Source organism: Cnephaeus nilssonii, assembly GCF_951640355.1.
Source record: "Cnephaeus nilssonii genome assembly, chromosome: 12".
Lineage (NCBI taxonomy): Eukaryota > Metazoa > Chordata > Mammalia > Chiroptera > Vespertilionidae > Cnephaeus > Cnephaeus nilssonii.
Window position 1 is genome coordinate 71,464,370 of NC_137083.1, and position 22,108 is coordinate 71,486,477.

At 43.6% G+C, this 22,108-nt stretch overlaps 1 protein-coding gene across 1 annotated transcript in view; it reads left to right on the plus strand.

Annotated features, from left to right (window-relative positions):
* WNT2 (Wnt family member 2) overlaps positions 1 to 6,429 on the plus strand; it is a 67,850-nt gene extending 61,421 nt beyond the window's left edge. Inside the window, exon 5 of the mRNA XM_079785444.1 lies at positions 1,493 to 6,429. Coding sequence (XP_079641570.1) covers positions 1,493 to 1,722 — 230 coding nt within the window. The 3' untranslated portion in view covers positions 1,723 to 6,429. The remainder of the gene's footprint in view (positions 1 to 1,492) is intronic.
* Positions 6,430 to 22,108: the final 15,679 nt, after the last annotated feature.

A 22,108-nucleotide genomic window follows, 5' to 3' on the forward strand; every position in this document is an offset into this window, starting at 1 on the left:
GTGACTGTCAGGGCAACATGACATTTATATAGATAATTGGAACGCAGTGCAGACTGTGATAAACACAGAGAGAGTCAGGAGGCACTGGAGGAGCTCTGAAGAGGCAGAAATGGCTAGTTACGTGTTGAAGGAAGGGGAAGTGAATTAAGTTGCTGTCTTTTTCATCCCAGGAAAAGCTATGAGCCCAAAGCTTGGAATGCAGCCCGACCTCAGGTAGAGATAGAAGTAGATGGGAAAACAGTCCAGGATCTGAGCAGCATTCTCTTTCCGTGTCTTATCCTTGCTGTCTGTACATCTGTCTCATTCTGGTCTCTCTCTGGACCTCCTCTAGTCCACGGACCTCATTGTGGTGTGTGCCTACCAATGGCTACTGCGTTTATACTTGGCGAGATTTTCTCTATCAAAATCACACAGACTATGACTAACTGTTATGCTATATACCCGAAACTAATACAAAATAATGTTGAATGCAAACTGTCATTGAAAAATACAATTTTTTTTTTAAAAAAATCACAATTCCTCAGGGAAATATACCTGATTGGCTCACCATAAGTCAGGTGCCCTCCCCTGGTCCAATCATCTGCCTCCAACAGAACAGGGTAATGTTGGATGATTATGGCTGCCAGACCCCCATCTCTGTCCAGGAGGAAGAAGCAGAAAGGACCATTGTGAGTTGAGCAGATGCTCCGAAAATGTCCACTCTACTTGGTTCTCTTGTGAAAGAATTCTAGGTGTTTCCCACAAAACAGAACAAATGAAGAGGCTTCCTATCATGGAGACTGTTTTTCAGGAACAAATTCATAAATATGAATCACCCCAAATAACTCAGATGACGTTCCAATGGTCTTCCCACAGTAATTGTGTTCACTGAAGATCTAGGCTCCTGGCTTCAACCAGGTGCCTCACACACATCTCGAAGGCCTGTGACACCACAGCATGAAAGACAACCTGGCTGGGCATAGCTCCCTCCTCCAGGGCTTAAACAAATGATACCCACACCTCCCCATCACCAACCGGGGTTCTCTCCTCATTCTAATGAGCCGGGGAACCAGGTCTGGGGAGACAGAACCCCTCCCTTCGAGGGCTCCACACCCGGACAAATTCCTTGTGAGAAAGCTAGCTTTGGCCACTGCTCCCTTAATGTGCTTCTTAGGTCAGGAGAGAGGGGACTTGTATAGATCCTTCTTTCATTCTGGTCTGGCCTTGCCCACTCGGTGGTCCATCAGTCCAAGGCTAGGTAGGGATCACCTGACACGTTTATCTCAGGCAGAAGTGGGGACGCGGGGGTCAGGGTGCCCAGGGCAGTTCCGAAGCTGCGCTCCGCTCCATCCTTCCTGGACTTGGCCCTCGGCAGCACGATGTCCCCTGGGGTTGGGCCCCAGAATGGGGGGTCAGGGTGCTGTTCTGGAGGATGGATGACTCTGTAACTCTCCTCCTGGAGGCAGCTCCCAGCCACCCCCGCCTCCCCAGTGACGCCTCTCTGTCCTTCCAGGCTCCCTGGGCACGGCCGGCCGCGTGTGCAACCTGACCTCCCGGGGCATGGACAGCTGCGAAGTCATGTGCTGCGGCCGAGGCTACGACACGTCCCGCGTCACGCGGATGACCAAGTGCGAGTGCAAGTTCCACTGGTGCTGCGCCGTGCGCTGCCAGGACTGCCTGGAGGCCCTGGACGTGCACACGTGCAAGGCCCCGAAGAGCGCCGACTGGGCGGCGCCCACATGACCCCAGTGGCGGTGCCATCACCTTCCCTCCAAGGACTCCCCGGATCCGCAGGGACACTGGGCCTTTGGGTTCTCTCAGGAGGCGGTGGCCTTTGTCTCCGAAGAAGCCTCTCCCGCCTGCCTGGGGCCCGGGCCTGGGGCCACAGGTGCAGGAGAGCGCCCCGCCCTCTCTGCCGCCAGCTTTCTGGGCACCCCTCTTCCTGGTCGGTCTGACCGGCTGTTCCAGGGGAAGGGGTGTGGGCCCAGGTCACTGTCTCCACCCTCCAGACGGTTCCTCTTCCCAGAGCCGTTGGCTCCTGGGGGAACCAGTGTCTCAAAGGAGCTTTCTCTTGTGTTTCCCACAAATGCTCATGTAAAGTCCCAGGCTTCTCTCTGGAGGGTAACGGAGGGAAAGCAGGACCAGCTGCCACTGAATTAGCTTCCATTTCTAAGACCAAGCCAGGCTTGTGCCTGAGGCAGCGATTGCCACAGCCTCCAGGGGCAGTGGGCAGTTAGCTGGAGAAGGGCGGCTTTCCATCCGCTTGAGGGGTGAAATGCATTGGGAGCAGCAATAGCAGAAGCCTCAGAAAGGAATGCCTGGCATGGCTGTCCTCTCAATGCAAAGAACTGGTGTGCAGTGAGCCTTCTTTCTCACGTAGGATCGGGAGAGTTGAGAAAACTGACAGTCAGTATTCTACAGCTGTAGGGTGAAGATGGAGGAAAAGAACGCAGTGACTAGACCAGTGGTCGGCAAACTCATTAGTCTAACAGAGCCAAATATCAACAGTACAACGATTGAAATTTCTTTTGAGAGCCAAATTTTTTAAACTTAAACTTCTTCTAATGCCACTTCTTCAAAATAGACTCGCCCAGGCCGTGGTATTTTGTGGAAGAGCCACACTCAAGGGGCCAAAGAGCCTCATGTGGCTCACGAGCCGCAGTTTGCTGACCACGGGACTAGAGTATCAGAAAATGTGTTTGTACAGATAAGGAAAAGGGGAGGGGATCAAATTCCTACCCGGGATGATGCATGTGACCTCTGGGGTTTTGTAACTAGATGGCTTTGAAATGAGAACTTTGGGGATGATCAGAGCAGGGAACCAAAATGCTGACCGGGAGGTGTCCAGGGCTCAGTCCTGCCCAGACAGCCTCTCCCATACGCAGATGGTGGGCCACGTGTGCAGAGGAGTATCAGCGAGCACTCACCACCCTGCACATGCATTTTAAAGACCTGGCATATGTAATTGTGTTCATTTGATGCTGACGAGATGTCAAAATACCGCAGTCTACAGCAAAGGACACGTAGCCTTGCTTATAAAGTTGGTAACCCTGGTATGTTCTATTGCAAACAAATAGTAACTTGGAGACTATATGTAAGAGGCCCAGCTATCATTATGGGAACATCAATATACAGGTTGTGGTTGGCTTCTGCTATGAGCAAAAAGATGACTATCTGGGGGAAATGGAGAGGCTGCCTGTCCCGTTTTGTGTATTACATAAAAAAAAAAAAGTGAAATATATGAAGGTCCTTCTCATGCCCTCCTACAATTTGGTTCTTGTTCAAAATGTGATCGCTTCACAGAGCTATGTTGAGTCACAGGAAGCTTCCTTACACGCATCTGACGTCAACTTGTTAATATTTGCTCATTCTTTACGTCGTTGGCCTCTGGTTTCTCTATCCTCACTTCACAGCAGGACGTGGAGACGGAGGCCTGTGGGAAACAGCCTGCTGGAGTGCTTCGTCACAGGTGACCGTCGCCTCCCAGCCCTCTTAAACATGACTGCATCCACCTCTTTTCCCTCAGCCCCAAACCCCACAATTAGGTGTCTACTTTTTCCAAAGAGGCTCTTCCCTCTTTTTGTCCTGTGGATTCAGAAGGGGAAGAGTGGAGTGTGACAGTAGCTACTCTGAGTTTAGTGGGGTCTGTGGGGCGTGGGAAGGCCAGGCAAGCGGGCTCCGTCTTCGTTACACTGAAGCTTGCTATGAATGCCTCGCTGGGAGGGCAAAGGGACTTCCATGGAATCCCAAAGCCATTAGCCCGTCTTCCTGCTGGATGAACTGTGACGTAAAAGATCCAGGGATGTATTTAGACATGGAAAGGGGCCTAGAGGACATCTCAGCCTGCCCCCAGTTTATATCTGGGAAACGGAGACCGGAGATCTGTGCCAGTATCAGCCCTTACGCCAGTGCTCCATCACAAACAGGACCACGCTCTGAGTATTCCAGAAAGTTAAGCACTTTATCTATTACATGAAACTGGTTTGTCTCAGGATCAACTCGGTAGATTCTAAATAATTTTAGCATCCAAAGGCAATGTTCCTGGGATGTTTAAATCTGACTTTCTTTTCATGGGGAAGTGCATCCTTCCTGACAAGGAGCAAGGGGACAAGGCATGTCCACGTTCACATCTGCATAAATTGTCCTAATTTGTAAAGGAGACTCTGCCAGCCACCTAAAGCGGTAGCGGACGTGGCCATTGTGGAGGGCATAAGAGAGTGAAGTACTTGTATCTGCTCTTCTGATAGAGGAAATCTCCATTATTTGAAAAAATGGGGGGTGGGGTGGTGAAGATAATTCAAATTCAGTTTTGTTAGGGCTTAGTGAGGGTTGATATTCCTTAAATCTAAAATCTTGATAGCTGAGGCATTTAAGGGAATGCATGGCATAAACTACACAAAACAAAATAAGAGATTCTATTCAGGTCAAATCCTCTTACAAATTACCTCCCAGTAAAATATTTATAAATTGAAGTTTTTTAGGCCCAAGATGACATCCATTAATTTTCTGCAATCTCTGAAAAACTTCCACACCATAGGAGATCCTAATTCACTGGAGTGTCTTCAATAAAGATAAAAGTCTGCACGTGACTCTGAGACTTAGCAAATGGGTTGTTCTCTTCAGTAGTTTGCCTCCCTGAATTAATCTGTGGTGCAGACTGATCTGTCTTCTGGGAACACGCTTGTCAAGTACATGGTAGTAACAGCCCCCTGGACAGCCTCATGCTCTGAAAGCTCCGATGCCCTGCCTTCAGAGACCAGCTTACCTGCTCAGATGCCTTAAGCTCAAGCACAAAAGCCCCCAGTGCAATTACCACACTCAGCTCCGGCTCTGTGCCCCTTGGGAGGGGGAGCCTGGCATTATTAGACCACAGAGGATTCAGGATGGATGTGGGAGGGGCTTAGGGCACCCCAGAGCACTGACTATCTTATACAAATGTCGCCAGATTGAAATGAGCATCCTGGAAGGATCTATCAAATGTCAATGTACTCCGCATGGAGCCAGATGAAGGGAAGGGGAGTGAGAGGGAAAGAGCGTGTAGCTGTTGGCAAGTGATCGGCTGAGCTCTTGTTGGTAACCTCCACCCTTCCTTCTGCTGTAGCGGCCCCCCCTCAAACCCCCACCCCACCCCCGCTGTCCCCTCCCAGCACCTACGAGGCTCAGAGTCTCAGGCCCTTGCCCAGATCCTCTGTACCTATTGTGTGGCTCTGCTAGGGTCTGTGACATTCATTTTAACCTTTTGTACTCAGATGTCGAGTGTGACTCGACACGGTTAGCATTAGAATAAAGGAATCGAGAAAAAAGCAAGCAAGTGCAAGGGGTTAAGAGATGTTTTCAATTGTCCCAACCGTATTTCTTTTTTCTTTTCTTTTTTTTTTAATATATTTTTATTGATTTTTTACAGAGAGGAAGAGAGAGGGATAGAGAGTTAGAAACATCGATGAGAGAGAAACATCGATCAGCTGCCTCCTGCACACCCCTACTGGGGATGTGCCCACAACCAAGGTACATGCCCTTGACCGGAATCGAACCTGGGACCTTTCAGTCCGCAGGCCGACGCTCTATCCACTGAGCCAAACCGGTTTCGGCCCCAACCGTATTTCTTTTTATTGGAGTTACTATGTAGCTTGAAAATGGCAGGTATCGCATTTCTTTTTCAAAGAAGAGAGCTTTAAAGTCAGAAAATCTACCTTCTCATTGAGATTTCTCAACCATGTTAACTTACTAAGAATCTTACATCAACTCCATGAGACCTACAGTATGGACTTTCTCTCTCCGAGGCAGCCAACGTGACTGTGCATGCGCTTGCGCTTGCTGGCATTTTCAGGCCAGGATTTTGTTATTACTTCTCATTTATTAAAGGCTGGCCCAGGGCTGGTGTTTTCTCACTCCGCTGAAGAACACCCATCTCCCCTCTTGCCCACTTTCAACATAAAGGCTCAGAGAGGCATCCAATGGACCAGAACCATTCTTTTGTATTTGTTTACTGTACTTCAGCCTGGCTTTTCTTATCTTAAGAGCAAGAGTTATGCTCTTAACAAATAGATCTCGCTGGTTCCAAAGCTGGTAAATGGCTTCTGTCAGGTCTGTGCTGACCTTCTGAAGAGCGATGCGAGGTGGGAGCTGACAGCCGAGGCGTGCTGATGCCGACCTCCTTCCCTCGGCAGAGAACATTTTCAGTCATCCATGAGAATGTTCTTTACATTTTTCTGGGGATCAGCGAGTTGACAGGTGGTTTGCAAAGCCCAACATGATCCTTATTTTTCTAAATCGTTGTTGTTCCAGCTCTAGGGTTTTTCCCCCTGATACTCACGTGGACTCCTGTTTAACCAAACCTCCCACGGCCACAAGCTAATAAAAGTGTCACGCAGATTGTTACAAAGGACTATTGTTATTTACAAGTCTACGTTTTCTGTGAAATCAAAACATAATAAAGTGACTTTTCCGTGTTGACTTTGTTGTTTTAATCTTGTGATGTCTTGCCAAAGCCTCTGGTGAAAAGAAATCCCTGCGGGTTCTGGGAATCATCCCCTTGTCTCTCTCAGGACCACACTCAACACAACTTGGTCAAGGGCAGCCTTTCAAGTCTGTAAAGATTTTCAGGGAAGACCACTGACCTATCTTACTGATAACTATTGTAGTGAGTGAGTGGGCAAGACTTTTAGTGGATTGAAAAGTTATTCCAGGTGTCCACCCTGGGTCCCCTGTGGTCATCATGCAGGGGCCTGCACCCTCTTGGTGCCAGCATGCTTTGGCAGTGCTTCTAAGTGTCCACAGCAGCCAGACCCCTCCCCCCCTCCCCCCAGGACTTCTCTGAACCATTGCTTCTCATGTATGTGCTTGCTCTGGTCTGAAATGATAGTTTCAGCTTGATTAAAAACATTCAAAACCCCTCTCTCTTTTTTTTTTTTTTGAGATCTGTGCATCCTGATTGTGTATGCTGCTTATATGCATGCAGCGAAAGCTCAGAATATGGAAATAAAACCTCCCCAGCAAAGGAAATCCATCCCCATTTTCTCCTCTCTGATGAACTGTTTTGGGGTTGACCTAACTAAGCAAGGTGCTTACTCTGCACTGTACGCACCCCAAGGTGGCTGCATGGTCAGACAGCTCACTCTCTCTAGGATTCCGTTGTTCCTTCCATGCTCAGATGGTCTGAAGAAGAGGTGGTGTCCCCTGTGTCTGTGTGTGTTTTGCAAAAGGCATTTCCCCCAAATGTTTCTGCCTGAACATTGTCAATGACATTTCCCTGTTACCTAGCCCTTTGTGTAAGAGAGCTGTGCTGCTCCTGGTAAGATCTGCAGACGCTACCCTGGCCCCTACCCATTAGATGCCAGAAGCAATTCCCCTGTTCCCCAGTTGTGACAACCAAACGTGTCCCCGGACATTGCCAAATGTCCCCGGTGAGGGAAGGAGGCGGCAAAGGGTGAGAGTGAAACTGCCACTTTCAGTTAGAAATGTCTCACTGGGACATGTTAGTTTAATGGGATGACTTCTCAGAATGAGTGTATCAGACCAGCTGGGAAGAAATCTTTGGAAAAGATATAGTATTAGAACCCCTCACATCATGGGCGGAATGAGCCGGGCTGAGACTTAAAGCTCACTTAGGCCGCCCTGTGTGTCCCCGGACGGTGGGACTCACAGGAAGGAGGAAAGTTTAGCAACGGGAAACACAATGTGGTTTTAGGAGCTGGCAGCGGAATTCTTCTTAGGAACTCCCCAGTTTCACAACACTCGGAGGGAAAAACAAGCCCAAGATACGGCCTGGAAGGCGGAGGAGTGAGAATGCTCTAGCTCTGCCTAATATAGTTGAGTAATTTTTAGTTTCTCAGGACAGAAAGGAGGGTAATAATGAAGATGGAACACTGCGAGATGGAGGAAGTCTGAGTTTCAAGCAATGAGACAGTGAGAATTTCCAGTTTAAGGTGGAGTAAGGGGATCATCTGGAGGGCTGTTCCTTGAAAGAAACCCCAACACACACACACACACACACACACACACACACACACACTCACTCACACACACACACTGCCAGATGTCCCTATCCCAGGTAACACTAGCCTTGTACGGGTGATATTTTTGTGGCAGGAAGGAATCAGAGTGCTGTCCAACATGTGCCAAGGAAGGTGCGAAGGGGCAGACAGGCTGGATGCGAGATGGGGTGGAGTGCAGAAAGAAGGAAGCCTGGGTGACTGGCCAAATAAAGAGTAACCCCAAGGGCTGAAGAATTTGGGGCGGCTAACTAACTGGCTGAAAGAAGGACGAAGAAAGCCTGTCGTCTTTTGCTTGACGAATTTTCATGGGCCAAACCGAATCTGTATTTGAGATTGCCCATAGAAGCGAAGAGCAGATGAGAAACACTTGGATGAATAAATACCGGTCTGTTCCCTCGTGCTATTATCTACTTCTAGATAATAGAGCAGGACTGAAATCCAACCAACATGATCAACTGACCAGGCTGTTTTTAGACTCTTAACTTGATGTTTTAATTTCCAAGTAGTGACTGGCCCCGTGAAAGCCCCTGTGCCTGAGTCACAGGCTCTGGGTTTCCCCAGGCCGTCCACCCAATCCTATGGTAATAGGATTGCCGTCTTTCCTACGTCCCGCAAATGAGAGGACTCACATTACTGCCCGTAAACCCAATTCAAATAATCAATGATGAAGTGCATCCAGGATCTGCTTAGTTGGGTTGCTCACACTGGTTACTTCAGCAGAGGCTGGGAAGCTTGGCAAACCCATCTGTAACTGTTTAGGTGCTTCCTGTTGCAGGTGGAGGCCATACACCAGCCGAATAGCAGGAAACACAGAAAACGAAATCTGAATTGGAGTCTTAAAAGTCTACCCACCCATGTAAACTTTGTTATCTGCCTCGTGAGCGTTATTTTCCAATAGTAATGACGACTTAATGAAGGACCTTGAACTCTGAGTCGTCAACGTGAAGTCATGCATAATCAAGACAAATATTCCGAGCATAATAGTACAACTAGAAGGAGCAAGGATTAATTTCCCTGAATGTTGCTGTAACTATAAACAATATCTCATCCTCTCAGCAACTCTCATATAGCATGATTGAAATCCAGTTGGATGAATAAATAACTCTATCTCTTCCCTCATGAAATAATAAGCACTAGTGTTTTTATAAGTGTTGCCACCAGCCCTTGGAGATTTTATTAGAATCATGATTCACAGATGAGAAAGTTCCCTATTCTACAGGATTTGGTAACTGGAGTAAGAATTACTCAGTTGACTGTCTATACAGACAAATGCATTTGACGTCTTCTGGTTATTAACCATGCATTCACTGGGATTTTTTCTTTTTTCTGAACTAACTGAATAATTGGGTCAAGATGACCCCTCTGGTTTGCCTTCATAGATATATTATTAAACGGTTTCTGGAACTTTTGTTGTTCTGTCATATGGATGGGGAACTTCAGCAGAGCAGCGAGGGTCCGTGACACTTCCAGGATCCCGAGAGCGAGGGTTCACGGAATCAGAATGTCACATTTGGAAGGAACAATGCACATCAAGTTATCCCAACCTCCTCACATTTGATTCATGGGAAAACAAAAAGAAATTTTATAGTTTGGACTCTGATGTAAGCCGGGCACTGAATCATCTTCAGGGAAGAAGAGCCATTATTCACGCCATCAGTCTGTATTGAACAGCTCCTGTGAGTCAGCTGCTGTGCTACATACTGGAAATGCAACAGTGACTAAGACAAGTGCCCTTGCTCAGAGCCTCCGGGAGGGCAGGCACGGAGCGTGAACACTCTTACTTTACAAGCCCTTTCACATGCATGATGGGATTTAATCCGTGGAACCACCCTTAGATATAAACGTAATTATCCTCTTTTTTGAAATAAGGCAAGTTTCAGAAGGATTTAGTAATTTGCCCAAGGTCATAAAAAGACTCATAAGAGGCAGAACCTGGGCTCAAATATCTATCTCCTAACTCTCATTCCAGGGTCCTTTCCAGTATACCAGAGATCCCTCTGATTAAAACTCAGTGAGAAGCATTCTTCCCAATGGGCTGTTGAAAATTACTTCATTGGTTTCATGACCATATTCCCCAAATGTAAATGAGGACGGGTGCACTGCAAGGAAATTTCTGGGATTTCTGGTTTCATTTATGTGCATCCCAGACAGTAAGTTATATGTAGGTACATGTTTAACAAAGTCCTACCAGGGAGCAAGAGGCTTTTAGTTATACAGGTAACAATGTACTTTAATTTAAAACTAGAGGCTCGATGAACGAAGATTCGTGCAAGAATGGGCCTTCCTTCCCCTGGCTGCCGGCACGGCCTTCACTCTGGCTGGAGCCGCCTTTCCACCTTCCCACACTGCCCAGAGGCTGGGGTGGTGAGGAATGCCTGCGTCATCGCCCCGCCCCACCCCCGGCTGCTCAGTGCCTGTGTATGCAAATTAACCCACCATCTTTGTTGGGTTAATTGGCATACTCACTCCTGATTGGCTGGTGGGTGTCACGAAGATATGGTCAGTTTGCATATTACTTTTTTATTAATGTAGACTAGAGGCCCGGTGCATGAAATTCATGCATGGGGGTTGGGAGGGTCTGTCCCTCAGCCCAGCCTGCACCCTCTCCAATCTGGGACCCCTTGAGGGATGTCCGACTGCTCGTTTAGGGCCGATCCTGGTGGGATCGGGCCTAAACAGGCAGTCGGACATCCCTCTCACAATCCAGGACTGCTGGCTCCCAACCACTCGCCTGCCTGCCTGCCTGATTGCCCCTAACCACTTCTGCCTGCCAGCCTGATCACCCCCTAACCACTCCCCTGCCAGCCTGATCAACGCCTAACTGCTCCCCTGCTGGCCCAATCGCCCCTAACTGCCATCCCCTGCTGGCCAGGTCACCCCTAACTGCCCTCTCCTGCTGGCCCAGTCACCCCCAACTTCCCTCCCCTGCTGGCCTGATCACCCACAACTGCCCTCCCCTGGTGGCCATCTTGTGTCCACATGTGGTGGCCATCTTTGACCACATGGGGGAGGCCAACTTGTGTGTTGGAGTGACAGTCAATTTTCATATTACCTCTTAATTATATAGAATAAATTAGTTTTGAGATTCTCCTAGAAAATCTGACATACCTCATCATAAGAAATCTACTTTACCATGTGTTGATCCTATACACAATTGAAGATGGTTCAAAAATATTATGTATCAACTCAAACATGGCATGAATCATGATTTATTTTTATTATTTTTAAAAAAATATATTTTATTGATTTTTTACAGAGAGGAAGAGAGTGAGGGATAGCGAGTTAGAAACATCGATGAGAGAGAAACATCGATTAGCTGCCTCCTGCACACCCCCCACTGGGGATGTGCCCACAACCAAGGTACATGCCCCCGACCGGAATCGAACCTGGGACCCTTGAGTCCGCAGGCCGACGCTCTATCCACTGAGCCAAACCGGTTTCAGCATGATTTATTTATTAAGAGTTTTCCCCAAACTCTTACCTAATGTTTGATCACCCAGATTGAATTAACATGTCAATAATTTTAAAAAATATTTTTCATACATTTCGCCCTCTTACCCGTGTTAACCATGAGGGGGAAAAAAGACACCTACTAAGAAAGGCTCCTGGTGGCTAACTGGGCTCACATTTAAAAAGCAGAGCCTAGCAGGCATTTCTGCACGGGGGTCTCTCAGGCAAACGGCACTTCCTGGAGAGACCTCTGTGCTAAACTGCAGTGCCCTCTGAGCCAGCCCTTATAGAGGTTTCCTGGAACTATTCAACCATTAGGGTTGAGGCTTTCCCCATTCAATCAGAACTGCACAGCTCCCCTCCCCCCACTCCTGCACCCCCCAATTGAGACCAATCAGGGTAGTGCCCTTTGTAGCAATCAAACTTCCTGGATTCAGAGCCCTCCTTTGCATGAGGATGGAGGGGTCTCCTGTCCACATAAGCCAGTTCCCCTGTCTAGGGAAGCATGCTTTCCCTTACCAGGGAGGAGACCAGCATAGAGCTGCTTAGCTACAGAGAGACCCTGGAGAGGGGCCTGGCACACCTGCAAGCAGCTGTCTAGCTGGAGAAGAGCCACATCACCACTGAGCTAGTGTCCACAGCAGTGCTGTCCTCACAGCCGTACTGTATCACTGTTGAGCTCTTTGTACTGAATAAAGTTTCCTTCTTCACTACACCCCAAATTGGGACTTCCTGTTGGCATTGGCTTGGCACCAATGACCACTGCTTGACACCGGGAAGAAGAGAGACAGTAAAAATTTTCTTAGCAATGTTGCCAAAGAATTATTGTTTTCAGAATTGTATTCAAATGTAACCATATATTTAAAAATATTTTTCAAGGTATAAAATATATGTAAATATGATATGAACCTCTATTAGCAATAATATTTTCACCTTGTTTAATATGAAGTATGCTTGGTCTTTCTTTCCATAAAGCAAACTGGAAAGATTTGTATAGTCCTAGATCCATGGTCGGCAAACTGTGGCTCGCGAGCCACATGCGGCTCTTTGGCCCCTTGAGTGTGGCTCTTCCACAAAATACCACGGCCTGGGCGAGTCTATTTTGAAGAAGTGGCGTTAGAAGAAGTTTAAGTTTAAAAAATTTAGCTCTCAAAAGAAATTTCAATTGTTATACTGTTGATATTTGGCTCTGTTGACTAATGAGTTTGCTGACCACTGTCCTAGATTATTAGATACTATTTCTAGGAGTGACAGGTGATCTCTCCTCTATCTTCTGATCTAGAAACAGCCCAGTGGGATTGGAACAATTCATGTTGCTATCACTGACCTTCAGTTGATCTCTATTGACTGCTCACTTAGTCCAGCCTTGTGGTTATGACTGTGATGGTGGCCAAATCAGCAGAACAAATGTCTCTTCAGAATGTAAGGAACCAAAGACAAGTCCTTACATGAATAGCTGATGCATGTAAGAAAGTGAGAGAAACTTTGTCTAAAGGGAATCTTAAGTGATGAGTCAGGGGAGATGGTGGAGAATTTTTATTACAATTACTCTAGAAGTATGTGGAATAGATTTACACTCATGTTTATTCACGAGGAAAAAACTGTCCCCAGATACGCATTTTAATTTGTGAGAAAGCGGCTAGGAAATGTAAGATCATGGAGAAGATGGTCCTTAAAATAAATAAATATAATCGAGGGGGAATGTAATCCTGCCTAAAATGTAATTCATTCTTTTGGAGCAATAAATAGAGAGATATCATGTCCAAAGGCAATTTTCCTACTTCTTGAACATGTAAACATTTTCCCTTATAACTATTATATAAGAATCAGGTCTATGGGTAGATTATATTGCCAACTATGGCTGGATGGGGGAACAATTCACCCACAAATGTCATTTCCTTTTTATGGTTTTTAAATGGGGACCCTCATCAATGCTACCTAGAGATTAAGAACCTATTTTAGGAAATTTTCTTTTAAAGTGAGTGAATATTATTCCTTAACCCAACAATTATTTTATTCAACAAACACCTGGCACAATTTTTCATCTATCAAATATTTTCCCCTGTGTTGGGGAAACAACATTGAATAAGGTAAATGAAACAAATGAGACTTCTATTTCTGGTAATATGGCGATGAAATATCCAAAAAAGAAGCCTCTTACTGCAAAATCCCTACAAGTTTGATTGACATCAGGTAAAATAAGCATTCTTTGCTATGTATAAGTGAACTCTTTCTACCCCTACCCTCAAATACAGAAAGGTTCCAAAGGCCAAAAAAAATGAAGAGGAAGCTGAAAACTCAAGCTTTGGTAATCTTCCTTTCTAGAAGGTTGGGTTGTAAAGGCCCTGTCAGTGCAGAAAACAAGGCTTTGTTAAAGTGAAGGATTGGAATAAGGATGCACCACTCCATCCCTTCCCACATAAAGTCAAAACCTACATTTAATAAAGGAAAAATCTGACCACCAGCACATGGAATAAACTGGGAACTAGTTTGTTATGAAATGGGATTAGGGTAGGGAAAAGTTAATTAATGAATTAGTTAATTAATTACAATACATTTACAGCTCTGACCATTTATAGCTACCAGCCTCTCCTCACCTTAGCTTGATGTTAGAATGACATAATTTGTATGCTTCAGAAATTGTGTACCCAAGAAAATAATGTTTAAAAAAATAGCCCCTTGCCCTAACTGGTTTGGCTCAGTGGACAGAGCGTCGGCCTGCGGACTCAAGGGTCCCAGGTTCGATTCCGGTCAAGGGCATGTACCTTGGTTGCAGGCACATGCCCAGTAGGAGGTGTGCAGGAGGCAGCTGATTGATGTTTCTCTCTCATCAATGTTTCTAACTCTCTCTCCCTATTCCTTCCTCTCTGTAAAAAAATCAATAAAATGTATTTTTTAAAAAAATAGCCTCAACAAAACAAAACATGACAGTTCTAGATTGAGGTGCCAGGCAGATGCAAGAACAAAACCACTTTGAGGGTCACATTTTTAACCAGGCTGCAAGGATTTTCACAGACAAAGCTTCACCAAACCTGAGTTCATAATCTAAAATTACAAAACACACCCAAAAGTAAGCCATCAAGATTGAGCATTACAGGAAAAACAAACCATAAATTTAGACTCCTAAGAATATCAGATGGTAAAATTATTATTCATAGACAATAAAACAAATCTGCTAGGCATGATAAAAGAAAATTTCAAATGGAATAATGAACATGAATAAGATTTTTAATATTTAAAGGAAAAATTAAGCTAAAAGATATTTGAAAAAAAATAAAAGGTACATCCGTAAATGACAAGTATAACCACTGATGTTACAAACTTAGTGAGTTCCTGCCTGAGGCCACAGCAGAGGAAACGGTTAAAACCTTTTCTCCTGCTGCCATTGTGTCTAATTCGAAGTTGCCCAAAGAGCTGCAGGAACTCTTCATTAAAGGTTTGAACTTTAAGATAACCAGCCAGAGACTAGGGAGCCATGTTAAGCCAGGGGAACACTCACAGACTGTGTTGTAATGGAAGATCCAAACACCAAGCATTCCAGGAGTTTTGAGTCCATCACATATGCCACTGTGGTGCAAGCAGACATAGGCATGAATGCAAGGCCATGTGAGGTAAATGGCAGCGTTGTGGAACCAAAGACGGCTGTCTCAAGAGAAGGTGTCAAAGGCCAGGTGCCCAGTTACCTATACCATAGAGGCATGAAATGAGACACTGAAGAACATCCGGTAAGAGACTTTGAGCAGCACAGGAAGACTGAGGTGATTGAAATTATTAATGACTAAGGCAGTGGTTGGCAAACTGCGGCTCGCGAGCCACATGCGGCTCTTTGGCCCCTTGAGTGTGGCTCTTCCACAAAATACCACGGCCTGGGCAAGTCTATTTGGAAGAAGTGGCATTAGAAGAAGTTTAAGTTTAAAAAATTTGGCTCTCAAAAGAAATTTCAATCGTTGTACTGTTGATATTTGGCTCTGTTGACTAATGAGTTTGCCGACCACTGGACTAAGGCAATGAATAGAAGAGAGGCTTTGCTGTTGTAACCTTTGGTCACAGTGATAACTCCATGGTAAGACTGTCATTCAGAAATACCATGCCATGAATAGCCATAACTGTGAAATAAAGAGAACCCTGGATAAGCAAGAGATGGCTAGAGTCTCATCCAAAAGTGGTTCTGAAGACTGGCAGTGGTTTGTGGAGGCTGTTTTAGAGGGAATGACAGCTTTAGTTATGAAGGAAACTTCGGTGATTGTGATGGCTGTGGTGGCAGCCATGGTGTTGTGTTGATGGATATAGTGAATTGGGTAATGATGGAAGCCGTTTTGGAGTTAGTGGAAACTACAACCTTGGCAATTATAATACTCAGTCTTCAAATTCTGTACCCAGGAAGGGAGAACATTTTGGAAGCAGAAGCTCTGTTTTTATGGTGGTATGGGTCTGTACTTTGCCAAACCCCCAAATCAAGGTGGTTATGGGTGTTTCAGCAACACCAGTAAGTATGGCAGTGGCAGAAGATTTTAATTACTTCCAAGAAAGAAAAAAAAACCTTATCAGAACAGGAGAGACAGAGAAGTGACAGAAAAACTACAAGTTACAACCGGTTTCCAAACAGTGGCAAAACCTAACTGCTACAGGGAGATGTATTTTAGAAAATACTCCTATGGCTCCCACAAAAATAAGCGTATTTATTACTAATTATAAAACAGGTATTTTAGTTTCTGTTCTGTGAAAAGTGCAAAGCATGACAACAAAAAAAATTTAATATAGGGTTTTTTTTTGTTCACTTGTTGATTGCTAAATGTAATAATTTGATCATGAAGCTGATTAAATGTGTTTTAAAAAACTCAGTGGTAAACAGAAAAGTAGATACAGCTGAAGAGGTTAGTGAAGTGAAATATAGATCTAAAAAAATTACTCAGAATGCTGCCCAAGATATAAGAAAATGAAAGATATGAAAGGAGGTAAAAGAGATGGAAGGTAGAATGAAAGAAGAGAGAAAATGAGAAAGATGAGCTTTTCCCAGAATGGATAAAAAATAGAACCTTTCAGATTTAAGAAGCAGAAGTTCCAATTAGAATAAAGAAAATAAATACACACCAAAAATATTGCATAAAATGTACAGACTAAAAGAAAAAGAGAAGTTATCAAAAGTAGACTTTTCCAAAGCAATGATAGAAATAAGAAGGTAATGGAATAATATTTTTAAAACCCCAAAAGAAAATAATATCAATCTATAACTGTATTCATCTGAACAAAGGTAAAATAAAGACATTTTCAGGGGGATTTCTAGATGTTGGTAGAAAAGATGTATCCACTCATCTTCTGATGGGCACTTGGGCTGTTTCCAGATCTTAGCTATTGTAAATTGTGCTGCTATGAACATAGGAGACCATACATTCCTTCTGATTGGTGTTCACACCTAACAATGCCACCATAATCAAAACAGCCTGGTACTGGCACAAGAACAGGCATATGGATCAATGGAACAGAACAGAGACCCCAGAAATTGACCCAAGCCATTAAACTAAATTAATATTTGACAAAGGAGGCAAGAGCATACAATGAAGTCAAGACAGTCTCTTTAATAAGTGGTGTTGGGAAAATTGGACAGAAACATGCAAAAAAAAAAAAAGAAACTAGAACACCATCTTACACCATACACAAAAATTACCTCAAAATGGATAAAAGTCCTAAATGTAAGTTGGGAAACCATAAAAATCCTAGAAGAAACCATAGGCAGCAAAATCTCAGACATCTCGAGTAGCAATATATTTATGAAATACATCTCATAGGGCAAAGGAAACTAAATATAAAATAAATAAATGGAACTATCCTAACTAATAAAAGAATAATATGCAAATTGACCATCACTCCAACACACAAGATGGTTGTCCCCATGTGGTCAAAGATGACTGCCCCCATGAGGACACAAAATGGCTGCCACAAGATGGCCACCAGGGGAGAGCAGTTGGAAGGGACCAGGCCTGCAAAGGTTAGCAAGATTGGTGAACCTTTAGCTAGACTCACCAAGAAACAAACAGAGAGAACCCATATAATAAAATCAGAAATGAAAAAGGTGAAGTAACAACTGACATCACAGAAATGCAAAGGATTGTAAGGAAACACCATGAACAACATATGCCAACAAAGTAGACAACCTGGGCCAAATGGACAAATTCCTAGAAACATACAATCTTCTAAAACTCAATCAGGAAGAATCAGAAAACCTGAATAAACCAAAAACAACTAACGAAATTGAAGCAGTAATAATAATAATAATAATAATAATAATAATAATAATAAAACTATCAGCAAACAAAATTCCTGGTCCGAATGGCTTCACAGGGGCATTTTACCAAACATTCAAAGAAGAATTAACACCTATCCTTTTCAAACTATTCCAAAGAATTCAAGAGAAAGAAAGACTTCCAAACTCTTTTTATTAGGCCAGTGTTATCATAATTCCAAAACCAGATAAAGACACTAGAACAAATGAAAATTATAGGCCAATATCCCTGATGAACATAGATGCCAAAATCCTCAACAAAATACTAGCAAACTGAATCCAGCAATATATTAAGAAACTCAGATGCCATGACCAAATGGGATTTATTTTAGGGGATGCAAAGCTGGTATAATTTCCACAAACCAATAAATGTGATACATCACATAAACAAAATGAAAGATAAAAATCACATAATTATATTAATAGATGCAGAAAAAGCATTCAGTAAAATCCAGCACCCATTTATGATAAAAACTCTCAGCAAAGATATCATACTCAATGGGCAAAAACTAAAAACATCTCCCTTAAGTTCAGGAAAAAGACAGGGATGTCCACTCTTACCACTTTTATTCAACCTAGTACCAGATGTCTTAGCCACAGCAATCAGACAAGAAGAAATAAAGGCATCCAAATTGGAAAGGAGGAAGTAAAACTGTCATTATTCACAGAGGACATGGTATTGTACATAGAAAACCCCTAAAGTCTCCACCAAAAAAATTAGTAAGTCTAATAAATGAATTCAGCAACATAGCACAATACAAAATTAATACCAAAATATTGGTGGCATTTTTATACACCAATAACACTCTCAGAAAGAGAAACCAAGAAAACAATCCCATTTACTATTGCAACAACAAAAATAAGATACCTAGAATAAACTTAACCAAGGAGGTAAACACTTGTACCCACAAAACCATAGGACACTGAATAAAGGAATAGAAGAATATGCAAACAAGTGGAAGTATAAACCATGTTCATGGATTGGAAGAACTAACATAATGAAAACATCCATACTACCCAAAGCAATCTATAGATTCAATGTAATTCCTATGAAGATACCAACGGTGTATTTCACAGACTTAGAACAAATATTCCAAAAATTTATATGGAACCACAAAATACCATGAATAGGTACAGCGATCTTGAGACAGAAGAACAAAGTTTGAGAAAACATGCTACCTGATATCAAAATATACTACTAGGCCATAGTAATAAAAATAGTATGGTACTGGCATAAAAACAGACATATAGTTAATGGAAAAGAATAGAGAGCCCAGAAATAAATCCATACCTTTATAGTCAATTAATACCTGACAAAGGAGGCAGAAACCTACAATGGGGTGAAAACAGTTCACTCAATAAATGGTGTTGGGAATATTGGACAGACATATGCAAGAATATGAACCTAAACCACCTTCTTACACTATACACAAGAATGAATTCAAAATGGATTAAGGATTTAAATGTTAGACTCAAAACCATAAAAATCCTAGAAGAAAACATAAGCAGTAAAATGTTGAACATTTCTCATAGCAATATTTTTTCTGATATATCTTCTCCGGCAAGAACAACAAACAAAAATAAACAAATGGGACTACATCAAAGGAAATTATGAACAAAACAAAAAGATAACCCATTGACTGGGAGAATATATTTGCCAATGATATATCTGATAAGGGGTTAATATCCAAAATTTATAAGGAACTTATAAAACTCAACACCAAAAACAGACAAGCAATCCAGTTAAAAAATGAACAAAGGACCTAACTTTACACTTCCCCAAAGATGGCCAATTGACATATGAAAATATGCTCAACGTCACTAAGAGAGATGCAAATTAAAACCACAATGAAATATCACCTCACACCTGTCAGAATGGCTATCATCAATAAATCAACAAACAGCAAGCATTGGTGAGGATGTGGAGAAAAGGAACCCTTGCTCAGTGTTGGTGGGAATGCAGACTGGTACAGCCACTGTGGAGAACAGTATAGAGTTACCTCAAAAAATTAAAAAAGGAACTGCCATTTGACCCAGTGGTTCCACTTCTGGGAATTGAACCAAAGAAAGCTGAAACACTAATTCAAAAGAATATGTACATCCTTATGTTCATTGAAGCATTATTTACAATAGGCAAGATTTGGAGGCAGCCCAAGTGTCCATCAGTATATAAGTAGATAAAAATGCTGTGATACATTTACGCAGTGGAACACTACTCAGCCATAATAAAAAAGGAAATCTTGCCCGGCCAGTGTAGCTCAGTGGTTCAGCATCGACCTATGAACAGGAGGTCACACTTCAATTCTTGGGTTGTAAGCTTGATCCCCAGTAGGGGATGTGTAGGAGGCAGCCAATCAGTGATTCTCTCTCATCATTGATGCTTCTATCTCTCTCTCCCTCTCTGAAATAAAAAAAATTTTAAGAAAAAGAAGAAATTCTTACCTTTTGTCACAGCATAAATGGACCTGGAGAGCATTGTGGTAAGTGAAATAAGCCAGTCAGAGAAATAGAAGTATCATATGATTTCACTCACACGTGACATCTAATGATGAAAATGAACTACCAAGCAAAATAGAGACAGACGTGTAGATAGAAAGCAGGCTGACAGCTGTTAGTGGGTGGGGTTGGGGGGGGGGGGTGGAGTGGATGGATTGAACAAAGAAGAAGAAAAGAGACAAAACGCATGGTCTTAGAGAACAATGTGGTAATTTCCAGGGGGAGGTGGGGTGGGGAAGGAGGGTGAGAATATAGTCCAGATAAATGGTGGTGGAAGGAGACTTGCTTAGGGTAGTGAACACATAATACAGTGTACAAATGATGTGACGTAGAACTGTGCACCTGAAACGTGTATAATTTTGTTAACCAGTGTCATCCCAATAAATTTAATAATAAGGAATATAAAAAGAAATGAAAAATATTTGACCATTCATTTAGGGCAATAAAAAGGGGACCTGAGCCCCAGCTGTTTTTGCTCAGTGGTTGGAGCATTGGCCCTTGGACTGAAGGGTCCTGGGTTCAATTCCGGTCAAGTGCATGTACCTCAGTTGCAGGCTTAATCCCCAGTCCCAATCTGGGCACATGCAGGAGGCAACCAATTAATGTGTCTCTCTCACACCGATGTTTCTTTCTCTCTCTGTCTCTCCCCTTCCCTTCCACTCTCTCTACAAATCAATAGAAAAATATCCTTGGGTGAGGATTAACCAAAGAAAAAAAAAGGGGGGGCGGGGGGGATGGAGATGGGAGGACCTGAAAGGGAAACAGTAGAGAAAGAGATGAAAAATAAATGCAAAAACCTGGAGGAGATTGGAGTGAGGAGAGTTAGAGTGCAGGTAGACGGAGAAAGATTTGGGAGAAGAAAATGAAGATCAGGAGCTAATGGAAACCTAATTAAATACTTTTAAACTAGAGGCCCGCTGCACAAAAATTCATGCAAGAGTAGGCCTTCCTTTCCCCAGCTGCCGGCACAGGCTTCCCTCCAGCCCCCCGGGACCTGGGCTTCCTTCCTCCAGCCACCGGCAGGCACCGGGGACCCAGGCTGGCTTCCCTCCGGCCCCGGCTTCATCAGGAGGGACGTTCAGAATGACGTCTGGAAGATGTCTGGTCTAATTAGCATATTACCCTTTTATTATTATAGATTATAGATGGTATTGAGGGCCCAGCTGAGATGGGAGAGAGAGAATGATATGCTTGAATGAACAGAGGCTGAACAGCAAGAGCAGGTGTTTTCAATAAGCAAAACTTGAAGATCGACAAAGTGAGTACAGTGTAGATCAAGGGACAAGAGACTCTGCGTGCTGGCCCTGCAGCATTTCAAGGGCCAACCCTGGGATTCTGGCTGACCTGGTAAGGAAACCCGAAGAGAGCTGGGATCCTATGAGATTAGAAAAGATTAAAGACAAAGGGTTTCGATGAATCCTAAGAGAATGCGAAACTAAAGGGAAAGAATAGGAGCCTAAGAAATTGTCCTCAATGCAAAGAAAATTACGACATCAGGTTTTGGAAATAAGGCTGTGTAAGGAGATGAGTCCATGGTTTGGCTTTGGGAGTAGAGTTCAAAAATCAAAACAGAATGAGATTATGACCAGGAAAGTATTTCCTAAGCTATAAGGTACTAAGCCTTTTTTACATGTTGTTTTCCTTATTTTTGGAATAGATGTGTTCAGGAACTCTAGGGCTTACCTGGTCCATGAATTATCCCTGTGGACACTGAGGTTGCCCAGATGATAGCAAGGGAAGGAAGGGCTAGGGAACTTCCTATGTTTATTAGGGAACAAGATACCAGTGGATGACAGGGAAGAGAATAGTCCATCCTCATGTTGGACATGGACCTAAATAGAAGGTTGGTTTGTTTTAAAAAGGCATTGTCCTAGCTGGTTTGGCTCAATGGATAGAGCGTCGGCCTGTG